General features: G+C 42.0%; 1 protein-coding gene across 1 annotated transcript in view; it reads left to right on the forward strand.

Moving 5' to 3' along the window:
- LOC104625117 (vacuolar protein 8-like) overlaps positions 1 to 12,279 on the forward strand; it is a 25,115-nt gene extending 12,836 nt beyond the window's left edge. Inside the window, 8 exon segments of the mRNA XM_010292660.1 lie at positions 1 to 21; positions 876 to 921; positions 2,072 to 2,205; positions 6,341 to 6,469; positions 8,604 to 8,718; positions 9,619 to 9,753; positions 11,179 to 11,304; positions 12,158 to 12,279. The exon segment at positions 1 to 21 is cut by the window's left edge and continues 30 nt beyond it. Coding sequence (XP_010290962.1) covers positions 1 to 21; positions 876 to 921; positions 2,072 to 2,205; positions 6,341 to 6,469; positions 8,604 to 8,718; positions 9,619 to 9,753; positions 11,179 to 11,304; positions 12,158 to 12,279 — 828 coding nt within the window.
- The last annotated feature ends 212 nt before the right edge of the window (positions 12,280 to 12,491 follow it).

Below are 12,491 nucleotides of genomic sequence, written 5' to 3' on the forward strand. Positions count from 1 at the left end.
CTATCCTCTTCTGTGGACAAGGTAAAGCTGTAGCTTTCTCTTTGTGTAAAGGCTTAGCATCAGAGTAGAGCTATAAACTTGGGCTTCCAGTTTCAGTCTTGCACAGTTCTTATCTACTGTACAGGTGCCTCTGTGGCCTCTTTCCCATCAGAAAAGACACATATATTAGAAGATACATAGGTTCTACAAGGTCAATGATTGGAGAAAGAGAAGGGAAATCATTCAAGTTGTTCCACAGCCCTGGACACTTCCTTTAGACTAGAATGGCCTGTATTCTTTAAACTTCAAACTATGAATGTGAAGTGCTCTGTCCAGGTTCTCGACTATCTTTGATCATTTTGTCTGTGACAGAAGGTATCTGGACCATCTAGCATGCTACTTTTTTTTTTCTATTTGGTATCCATAACTTAGACTATATGGGTTCAAAGAATAACATCTTGAAAATTTTGCTTGTAGGGAAGCACACCAAAGAAACTTCAATAAAGCCACAGTTCAGGATTTAAAGGCTGGAACCTTATATTCTGTGTAGGAGGGAGGTGAAAAAAAGGCAAAGCAAACGAGACAAATTCACTCCCTTCATTTTCCTGTAACTTATCTAACCTTTGTTTAGGTTTATTCCTAAAATAAACCAACATCTGAACCCCATTGGCTCTTGCTCATCAACAACAACTGATACCAGAGGAAGGTTGAACAAAATTCATCAAAACTTTGGGAAAAAAAAAATCATGTTGCAAAATTTGTTCTCTGAAGATAATGTAATAGCTTGCTAGTGTTGTCATGTTTATTTTGCATACAATAGGCAAGAACATGCATTACTGAAAGTGTTCTTTTTCTCCCCTCTCTTCCCCACCCCCCCACCCCTTTGGTACAAACAGGTTTCAAGCCAGGCATGCATTTGCCTAAGAAATTTGGCTACCAGTGGTAAGCAATATCTTGCAGATAAACAAACTACACTATTTCTTTTTCTTTCTCTCTCTGCCTTTCAGAGTGAGCACAGTATGCTGGGAGCCTTTCATATTAAAATCAAAGACATACCTTCCTTTTCTACATTTTAATTGGATTATAAGAGGGAGGTGCAGTGCATACACTAGCTAAACTAGCCTCAGAGCTCCCAGGTAGCCAGGGGAAGTATCTGGACAAAGTGAGAGAGACAACAGAAGTCTTCTTATCCACAGAGCCTTTGCAACTGTATTAAGTTTTTCTCCCTTCCATGTTTCCTAAGCATTAAACCTGATTAGGACAGAACGTCTCTCAAAATTGCTGCTTGAGTGGCGACCTGCATTCTTTGGTCCAAATAGTCCAGGCATGAATTGGTCTGTCATTAAATATAATTTTTTCCCAAGCATTTGTCATCCTCTTAAAAAATCTTATCCTATTAAATGCCCAAGATCCATTTCTACAGCATACTTGGGGGATGAAAGCAGAGGACTGGCACACTCAACACTAGAGCCATAGGGTCCAGGGTAGAGTTGTTCATCTAGAAAACACAGAGGTGCTTCATTTTCAAGCAATCACAATTACAGTAGAGCTGGACGTAAAGGAACTGCTGCGCTGCTCCTTGGCATGATTGAAAACCCCTGGATCTGCTGGCTGCTCTGGTGTTGCCTTTAGCACCCAAAAGCACTCGCTGAGGTTGCAGGGACAAGTGGGGGTATAAGGATTCAGCCAGGATGGCTGATCTTTCCCCTCACTAACCATAACTCTACAAGATAGGCGGTGCTTGGGGTGGTTGGTCTGTGCAGCAGAAGCTGCCACCTTCTAACCGGGCCCTTAGACCTATGAAGCACTTGGAAAATTCCCCTTTCTTCTCGCTGAGGTTCAGATGCAAACTGAAGGGTGCCCAAAGGTACCTTACACTCTCAAGCCTGCATTAATCCTTTGGCAAAAGGAGCCAAAACAAGTGAGGGTTTATTTTTATAACCAAACATCCAGCATTGTCCCAACTCACAGAGATAAGGAGGTCTCCTCTAACTTCATCACTGAGTTAGTCAGATGGTTATGAGTTTTAGGACCTGAATGTCTCCTCACGGTGCTCTCAATCTCCCTGACCTCAGTCATTTTCCCAAACTAGTGGACATCCAGGCCGGGATCGTTTCTGAGGATGTCCTGCCCAAGCTGCACGCTCTCCTAGCATCTGGCAGCAAGGACGTGCGTCACGCCTCCATCGCTCTGCTCTGGATACTGTCCCAGCACCCACACAACCAGGTAGGAGAGGTCATTTCCCAAAACCAGAGAGGAAAGAGAAGTTCTGGCCCCCTGCCCGGGGCAGCACTCTGTTTTGGCAAAACTGCAAATGAAATGCGTTTTGTGAATGACCGATAGACTCCGTGAGGCTTCCCAGCCCTTCTCCTGCCCATACAGATTGACGAGGTTTTGTCTACTGCATCTGCACTGTCACTAACTACCCAGGGAGCCTACTTGTTGTGGTAAGTGGGATCCAATGGATCCCATAGCTAATCAGATTACCTGTAATGGGACCAAGGTGAAGGTAGAGGGGGAGATGGGTGTTGGATTCCTTGGATGCATGGGTACTACCCTGCACGCCCTGCAACTCCCTATGGGTTTCTCGGTCCCCAGACCACAGGTCTCCAGGTGGATGTAACAAGGGGCAGGACACATGCCTGGCACCAAGAGAGACTGCAACCATGGAGGCAGCTGAGGAAGTTATTCCTTGGCTATGGAGCTTCCCCACACATTGAAAAGCAAACTAATTTAGAGTGTGCGTTTAAAGTGCATCAGTGCAAAATAAAGTGCAAAAATACTGGACTTCCCTGTCTAGGCAGTTACTCAAAAGTACATTTGCATAAATTTAACACCTTTTGAATTAAGATCAAGACAGCAAAGGGGGTCTAATAAAATTTGAAATCCTTTACATCTTTATCTAATTCACAGGACTTTCCCATGTTTCCTCATGTCCTTAGTTACAGAATGGTTCTTTTGCCCATGCTCAGGGTAAACACTACCCTTAGCAGTGCAACACTATGCAAATATATGAAGTCTGACAAGAAATAAATTATAGCAAATAAACAAAACAGGCACTCCTGCTGTACTTTTATCTGCCACATAAAACCAGTAAGTAGCAATTGACACATTGTTATTATTTTTAAACTTGCCTTTCCATTACAGTAATTAAAGGCATCCTTAGGAACATGGACACGAAAGGTTTTTGATAGGTGTCTTAAGCTAACAATAACTTTTTAAGAAAGTCAGAGTTTGGGTAGATAAAGCAAAAGAAGTGTGAGGACCTTTCCTGCCACATTGCTTTAAGCAGTAGTGACAGATGATCTGGGTCACCACAGCTGGGCTTAGGGGCTTCTCATGGCTGAAATACACTCAGTCCGATTTAAAACATCCTCCGGGTACCGGCAGCCTGGTGCCTTATACCTCGGTTGCACGTACACAGCACAGTACGAACCGAATTGCACCCCTTCTAACTCTGGGACATGATACAAAAGATGGGCAAGCTCAATGCCTGGGAAGCAGCAACTAGAGCATAGAGCTTTTCAAAGGCACTGTGGCTTCGTCTGTTTTGTGCTGACTGCGCTAGCATCAAACATCCTCATTGCTTGTCAAACCGCCTCATGCAATCAAAACACAATTTGCTCTCAACAAGCTTTACAACTGAAATACATTAAGTTGGATGCTATTTACACAGTAAAAACGTTACTCAGTGGTGTTTGATTTTCCTGCCCCCAAACACCATTTATACTTTTTGTTCTCCCAGAAAAGACCATCCACAGCTCCTTTCCTCCCTGCTCCTGAAACCTGTCTTTACCGGTGCTCCAAGCCCCGAGCTACAAGGGGAATGGCGCAGCGTCAGCGGGAACAGCGCTAGGAGCTCAGACTTGTCACACCAGCACTGAAACAGCCCGTCCTTCATGGGGAAGAGGGTCAGCGGCCGGAGGCTGGAAAGCAAAGCATCACCCTTGAGGGTTTGTTCTCCAGTGAGAAGTAGAAGTACCTCCATCTCAAAATTTGTTTTAGTGAGCAAACATGGCTGTCCCTGACGACTCAGTGTTGCTGCTTTGTGCGAGCGAGCCCTGGGCACTTTGAGAAGAGGCTGACCTCTCCTTACTCATATCCCGCCTCCCCACCGCCATCCTTTTCTGGCCTGTTTTTCAAATCTTTTCAAGGTTTTTTCCTCTAACCCAGGATGAATTCTCAGTGAGTGAAAGAGGGACTTCTCCATGGGAACAGCTGTTGGAAAACAAACCACCGAACAAAGCTAACCTTTACAACCAAGTCAAGTGATGCTTGAATTATTACAAATACTACCCGGGATACAATAGGGCAGAATTCATCTGCCCTTTCGTTACTATGAAGCAAACCCCCAGGAATGCTTCACAGGAGCTCCTCTCCCTGCTTAAACCCTTTTTTTGCAATCCCCTGGCCAGGCTGTTGACAGCAATTCCCAGCAAGTGCTGGAAAACTTCCCTTGTGCAGGGAGAATTATTCAGTTCTCCCAAAGACAGCCCAACCCTGAAACAGTAAAGAAAGAGTCAGGCTTTGAGAAAACAGCCTTTTAAGTCACATTCCTTTGAGTAAAGACCTGGAAGTCAGGGTGGCAGGGGTCTGTCTGCTCCAGATGATGCACTGACACTCCACTCCAGGTACAAAACAACTCTGCTACTTGGTAAACAGGGGATAATATTTATCTTGTCAAGAAATCCTTGGATAAGGGGTGCAAGTGAGACATTGCAATTGTAAGCACAGTTGCTGCTGGAATGCTTTTCCTTGGTTTTTTTGTTTGTTTTCAAATCTTGGGAAAAGTTAGATCAATATCCATCTGAACTGCCCAATCCATTTTTACTCAAGAGTTTTCTTGTGATTCTTGTGGAAACAAAATCTGGATCCTAGCCATGTGCCAGACAAAAAAGAGGATCAGCAGAATTTAGAGTACCGTCACTTGCTAATGCAGGTCCTAAATAAACAGGAGAGCTTGGCAGAGAAGTCGTCGTATATTAGAAAGTTCATTTATAGTCCATAGACAATTTCTTCCTCAGGCTGTAGCAAATCAAATAAGGGTACCGTAGTTGATGGGATTACATAGAAAAGAGGACACTCAGGACAAAAGCCCAGAAAACAGTCATTAATAGTAATATAATTGCATTATCTAAAAGTATATGATTTCAGCCTTTGGAGAGAAGGAAAACTAAGACTAGAGAGAATTTACAGCCATGTCCGCATAAAGGGTTCTCTAAATGCCTCACGTTTAGCCATAGCATTGCCTTTTCCATCTATTTTCATGTTTTATTTTAGGATTGCTGGTTGTGACAGTGCTTAAAAGTGAACTTAAGTGAAGCTGTCAGCTAATATTAAAAGAAAATAAAGTTTACTTATGCAATTTAACCTAAGTAGAAGATAGATGCAAGTTAAACTAATTTTTAAAGACATCTGCCTTTCCTGCTGCTTCAGTGATCCTGACATTTTGCAGGTTTCAGAATTATGTGATTTTTCTCAACTGTATATAGGACTGATGATTTGTTTTATATTGGACACTCGATAATGTGTCTCAGTTTCTAAGTAATGCAAATAATATAGTTCATTACTAACAAACATAACAACTGCATAAAGAACTCAAATTCCTAAGGGAAAAGAGACTGAAAGAAAAAATTCTCCCAAGAGGAAATCATATGTCGCTTTTAACTGTAGACCTAACCCAAAACCTGCTGAGATCAGGTTTCTCTCAAACAGCAGTGTCCCCTTAATCCATACTGTTCTTGAGGAAACTACCTGGGCAGTAATCCAAATTCAGAAATCTGTTTCAATTAATATTAGTGATAATTGGAGGAAGGCTACATTCAGCGAGAGAGGGATTCAGTAAAGTCCCTCTAAAATATCCATCAGACAGCAGACAAATGTATGTATAAACTCAGATGATGACATTCAGAACGTGTTACTGGGGTGGTGCCTGATCACAAACTGATCTAAACATGCAGCCCGTTATTGTAGGTGAGGTAAATTCCTGAGGTACTCAAGGACATGCTGCTGCTGCTACTTCACCACTTTTGCCTTTCACACCAATCCTGACCACTTCTTCCAGTCAGGATCACACACCTTTCCCCTGACTACCAACAACCTCTGGGAAGTATTTGATGCAAACAAAAATAAACTACCAGACCTTAAAGACTCCAGCTTTCCATAGCAAGTACTCTGTGGACCAGTGCCAGTCAGTAGGCCATATTTTGAGAACACACACACTTGGACCTAGCTACTGCGCCATTGGTTTAAATGAGCTAAGTAGTGTTGCTCTTTCAGAGCTAAGATCGATCCATCTATAGTTCGCTGCAACTGTGTTGTCCATAGTGGATGTAACTGAGATACTGGTTGCTCTTTTCAGGACACTCTGGCATGTGCCGAGCTAGTACAGAGCCTGGGGATGCTGCTGTCAGCGCATAAAACAGACCCTGTGATTGTTGGCCATACTGCTTGTATCATCCAGAACCTGAGCCTTTCCAAAAACAGACAGGTAGGTACCTAATATTTTTCACTGAACTATACCCTGTGAGGTTGCAGTTACATTTATATCAAATCAGCATTATACAAGGAAAGGTTTTGGGGTTTTTTTTCATGAAACATATGCCAAGGATACTCTACATAAAATTGTGTGTATGAATAAAAGGACCTGATGTGCCATAATGAAAGGGTACAATACAAAAACGCTAATGAAAATAAGAAATGTCTAATTTTTCCTATGAGCAATGTGGTTACCTAATTTGAACAACTGCATCATGGGTATAAAACATGTATCTAGCAAAGACATTTCATACTAATTAAAGGAACCATCCAGGAAAACCTGAGGTTTGTTAGAAACTGAATCCTTATTTCCTAACTCTTACTCTTCAGCTGCCCTTAGTTATCTACTTACAGGGTTCAATACCAATGTAATTTCACTCCCAGTTTTTTTAAGTATAACTCCAGCTATTGAAGTACATTTTGTCTGTTCAGCAAGATACTGTCTGTGCCATGATGCTATAAAGATATCTATTGCTGCCTTTGCTTCTAATGGAATCCATATCCACAGATGCATTTCCTTTCTTTGTCCCTTTAAGAGTACCTTGATTAAGCAGTACCACTAGTAACAATCAATATCGGGGGAAAAGGCCCACCCAAATCCTTGTCTCCGCTTTGCTCCACTTTCTAACACACACTTTTTGAGACTCAGTTGTGCGTTTTTTTTCTCCTTTGTTCATGAGCCAGTTACCACTAGTTCCAGATATTTAAACTAGCCAAAAGGAAACATATTTCTGTTAATTTTTTTCACTTATACTAAGATAAGAATTATATGATTTTCTGATAGTAGTGAAAACAATTTTTGCAGGGAAATACATTCCCTCAAACTCAAGGCCCACAGTAAGAGTAAAAATGCAGCATCCTTTCAAAGTTTGCTTTAAAAGAATTACTGTATTTGTCACTTCAATTCTGTGACTTTATTCTGTTATCAGCAGAAAGCTGGCTCACCTTCATAAAGGGTTTATAGTGTACCTTCTGATGTATTTAGCTCTCACTGCACAAGTGAATCCACAGTAATGAGTGGGATTGCCAGGTTTTCAGGGTCAATTCTAAGGAACCATCCCTAAAACACATAAGAGTCTGTGTCACAAGAGGAAATAAAAGGGTTGTTTTTATGCTCGCAGGACACGAACCGAACTTGAAAGGCAGCAGTCTTGAATCCAGCTTCAACCTCCAAGCAGTGAGTTAAAAACTGCAATGTAAAATGAGCGCACAAAAAGAGATATTTCCCTTTTGTTGACTGACACCTGAGCTCCCTTATGGAGGTGTGAGCAGCTTCCATTATTAGGACCTCCCAGAGAGCTGATAACGTTGTGATTCAACTTCAGTATAACCAGTCACCCCCAGGTGACTCATTCAGAACTCATTCCTTGGTCTCACATGCTTTCAATCCAGGTCAGCACAGGCTAAGTCTCCTGTCTGTTTTCAACTCTGTCTCTAATGTGTGTGTGTGTGTATACATATCTCTCTATATATCCCAGTACAGAGACACACTGCCTAACACCACTTTAGAAACATCAAATTCAACCTAAAAGATAAGGGATACACAGAAATGTTTAATTCATAGCATTTCTGTCTAGAAGCAGAGGGGAAAAAAACCCATTTCTCTCACCTTTGCTAGTGAGAGGTTATCGCATATTTCTGCAGATCAGAGCATTTCAACACCAGAAAGTTCTCAAAGGCCTTGGAGGCAAATAAAATAAACCAATAAACTTCCACATTTCCTAATGCTTTGCCCTGGAGCACTCAGCTTATTCACCTCTGCAGCAAGACTTGAGCAAATGACAGCGTAATAGAAACATACAGCCTGGTACAGCAGCAACAGGTCAGGAAATTCTTTGAGCTCAGAGTCATCTGTGACCCCAGAACATCCCACAGACAGAGCAAGTCCTGGAAAAGGTCTAAAATCAGGTGATCTCTGAACAATCCAAGGTATTTGTCACCTGCTTGTGGTAGATCTGGGAGGAGACATTCCTGTTATTGATGTTTTAGCTCTCAGTATTGCCAAGAGTTGTACAGTACTTCTGAAGTCTTTGGACACCACCAAAACACAATGGAAGTGCTAATCATGAATCTCTTTCTTGTTGCAGAGAGTCATTGAGAGCCCGTGTGTTGAAGGTCTTCTGCACACCATTCTTTCCACTAACATTCAGGAAGACTCTCTTCATTATGTGACATCTTGCCTTGCTAAGCTGGCAAAGCAAGGTAGGGAAGCAACCTCACCATAAATGGCTTTATCTGAGAAGTGTACATGTCCTGTATTAATCCTAATGGGAGACAAAGCACAGGTGGGCATACAGCCCAGGTCTTTCGCTTTAAATTCAGGGGAAGTTTTGCCATAAGCTTCAAGAGCAAGATCCCATTCACTAGCAGGGCACATGGGCTCCCTTGTCTGCACTTTTTTCTGTTGAACTGCTTAAAACTTTTTCCTTAAAATTCTTTGTGCTGAACTTTACTGCTGTACATGGCCTGTCTACTTTTATTTGTAATGTTGCCCAGCTTCTCTGTCTGAATTCATTTCACAACAGCAGAAACTAATATAAGAAGAGGAAAAGACTAAAATAAAAAAGTGACTCTTTAAACTTAAATAAGAGATCCCAAATTAGCACCTGTGGAAGGTACGGCAGTCCTCATGGCAGACAGGATCAGTGTAAGTTTTCCCAGCCTGCCCAGCATTGGGTATCACCTGTCAAACATTTTGTCTCTTGTATCTGGTGTAACTGCCATGCAACTGGCAACATGTCACATTTAATTTTGCAAGATGTGCCCAGCAGCTGCTGGACAGACTGAGCCCACAAGGCAAGAACAGATCTTGTATGTCAAATGATTCGTTCTTTCAGAACACAAAACCCATAAAATAAAAATCCACCAGCCTTTCTACAAATCAAATCCATGGCCCTACCTTAATGAGAGCCTAACCTCAGGACATCACCCTTTTTTACAACCCAAACATACTTATTGCACAAGCTCAGCGCTTATGTTGCTTCTCCAGCTGCATGAGGGATTTCCTGTTTAGGCAGTATGGTTTCAGGCAGACCTCTCACCTTCATTTCCTTGGCGCTAGAGTTTCTGTTCACAGAATATTCTTATCCTTCTCTCTTCCAGAAGGAGCCACACTACGCATGGTCGAATGGATGGATGAACCCTTGACAAAGTGCTTGGTGAGACTGGCTGGCCAACTGGAACATATTGAGCCATCCTTTCAGGCTGCCTCCATCATCCAGCACATGCTAGGTCATGGTAACTGTCACACAGCATATCTGTGTTTTCAAAGATATTTATGGCTGCCTGGAGTGAAATGAGACTTTTCCCTAAGGAGTTAATTGTCGGGCACCAAACAGCCTTTAACATTCCTATTGCTTCCTGTATCTGCGTCTCTACAAATTTATTAGCATAAAAGCACCTACAGTCACCCTTGAAATACACATAAAACAGGGCTCGAGTGCAGGAGAAAGCCCAGGGAGGAAAGTGGACCATAGGTAAAGATCCGATTCAGGTGTTTGTTGCCTTCTTCAAGTGCTACCATTCTGCAGGTCTAGTCTGCAGACAATTCTGAGGTCCTTAAAAACAACTTAAGTAGGAAGGTGGGGTAACGTAAAATACTCCTTACCAAGGGAAAGATGAGAACATGTTTGAGACAAGTCATTGTTGCATCTTTCTGTTTGACCCTCCTTCTCAGTTGTCCTGGTTTCAGCTGGGATAGAGTAAATTTTCTTCATAGAAGCTAGTGTGAGAAGCTGGACTGTCTTTCACTCAAGGCAAATAACCATCCAAAACATCATGTTACCAACATTTTTTCATCCCAAATTCAAAACATAGTCTAACACTAGCTTCTGTGAAGAAAATTGACTCCATCCCAGCTGAAACCAGGGTATCAGTATACACAACGTAATGCCATTCCCCACAGATAGGAGCAGAGGCTGGTAGAGATAGTTACAATTTTGTGTTCCAAAATTTTAAATCAACTCTGCTCCCTCACAAGCAAGAGGAAAACATCTTAGTGAACCAAACACTGCTGTTGTAATTCTAGACTAGATTAGCAGTAGCAGTGAAGTAAAGTGGCTTTTAAAAACATAGCCTGTATTTTTTTTAAGTTTCAGTGAGAGAAAATGACGAGTGTTATTTTTACCTGCAGCAAACAGCTTTATGCTTAATAAACTTGTCCCATGCAGCTGAGAGCCTTTACGACTTGCAAGAAAAAGGTGTTCAGATGATTCTTGCCACATTCTCTAGAAAAGCATGGTTAGATTTATAATCCTTAGACGTCAGAGAAACTGAAGTCCATAATGAGTTTCCAATAAGGGAGAACGCAAACCCGTTTTAATTCTACCATTGAGGATTTACAACAGAGCAGACTCAAGTAGCGATCAGAGTCCAACAGCATAATCACTTCATGGATGGGTTAGCACGACAGGCTGATCAGTCCATCAGCGTGCACCTCGTGCAAGGACCAGCCACCTCATGCAGCAGCCTACTCGGCGCTTCGCTTACCCGGAGCGTCAGAGGCTGCAGTACGCGGAAGTCCTTTGCCATTCTTTGCAGTAACATTGCTCATAGCTGAGGGTAGACGAGTCATTAATGATCTTAAGTGTTGTTACAAAAAATCAGTTTTCAGAGTGTTTCAAAGGCTCCTACTGATGTCTAGTGGTTCTCTCATTTACGCAGAAAAAATGATGCTTTTGTTGAAGTGTCACATTGGAGAGATTCAGGCCTACCTCAGGAATTTTCTTACCCACCAAGAGATCCGCTTTCAGCAGCTGGGCATCTCTACGTTCTGCAGACTGCGAGAAGGTATGTCCTTAGTGCTGGGCCGAGCCCCCCAGGCTCCCACCAGCAGCAAACAGGCACTGCCTTGCAACAGCAGTGACGATGCCAGGCAACTCCCTCTGGGTGCTAGCTCTGCTCACGTAAGCAAACAGCATAACCTCAAGGGGAGCTGTTACCTTAACTCTTTCTGAGTAATTAAGAGTATCTTATGATAAAGACAGAGGGATTTTTGTTTGTTTGCTTTAAAACTAAAGGCTTTCCCATCAGCAGGGAAACAAGACTTTAGCTACAGGATGTTTTTATCCAATATAAAAATGTTTGGCACCAGACCTACCTCAAGAACTTTTCAAATATGAATTTAGTTTATTTTGATAAAGCAAACAAGAGGGTTGCATGATTAGCTGGTATTAAAGCTGGAAAGTTTAACTTCTTTTTAATACTCTAAATTCTGTTCCTCGATTTTTTTTTTTTTTTCTATTTTTGGTTAGTCTTTATTGGTTTTGGGTAGAAGCTGAGTCCAGATGAGAGTTATAATATGGTAATAGATGTATAGAGTAGGTAACTTCACATATGTAGAGCCAGAGCCAAGACCTTGCTATGTCTTGATATGCACCTGTTGCATAAGGCTGAATTTAGCAACTGAACTTTAGACATCGGGATCAGGAGAATTTAGCAGCAAACAATCTTGAATTGTCATAGGCATGAAAAACTGAATTAGTATCTGCTTTGTGTGGTAGAAGACTATTGTTCTATCTTCTGTATGCTTGACACTGTAGTAAGAACCATCAACTCTAACATGAAATACCAGCTTTCTAAGCATCTGCATTAGACTATAGGGCAAAACAGCAGTTGCCTAACACTTGTTTTTCCTCTTTAGATCCAGAATTTTCATTAGCGTTCAGAAAAAGCCAAATGGCCAAACTCCTTCAGCAAGTCCGTCAACAAACAGAAGAAACCCAAGAGCTCCTTAGGGCAGCTATTTGCCACGAAGACAGTTAATATTTAAGCCAGATGGCTTATGAAAACTTACCTGATCCAAGAGCCTGAACTTTCAAAGACAGTTCTTTTCATTGGCTCCAGTAGTTAAAGTTTTCCTGCTACTTACAGTTTCATCATAGAGAGGAGATCTTGTGATAACAAGAATAGGAACAGATCAAGAGACACCCCTTGAACACTTCGGCTGGCTGCTTAAATGTATTTGAGGGTTACTG

The sequence above is a fragment of the Phaethon lepturus genome, unplaced genomic scaffold (assembly GCF_000687285.1).
Source record: "Phaethon lepturus isolate BGI_N335 unplaced genomic scaffold, ASM68728v1 scaffold15278, whole genome shotgun sequence".
In the NCBI taxonomy this organism is placed as follows: Eukaryota; Metazoa; Chordata; class Aves; order Phaethontiformes; family Phaethontidae; genus Phaethon; species Phaethon lepturus.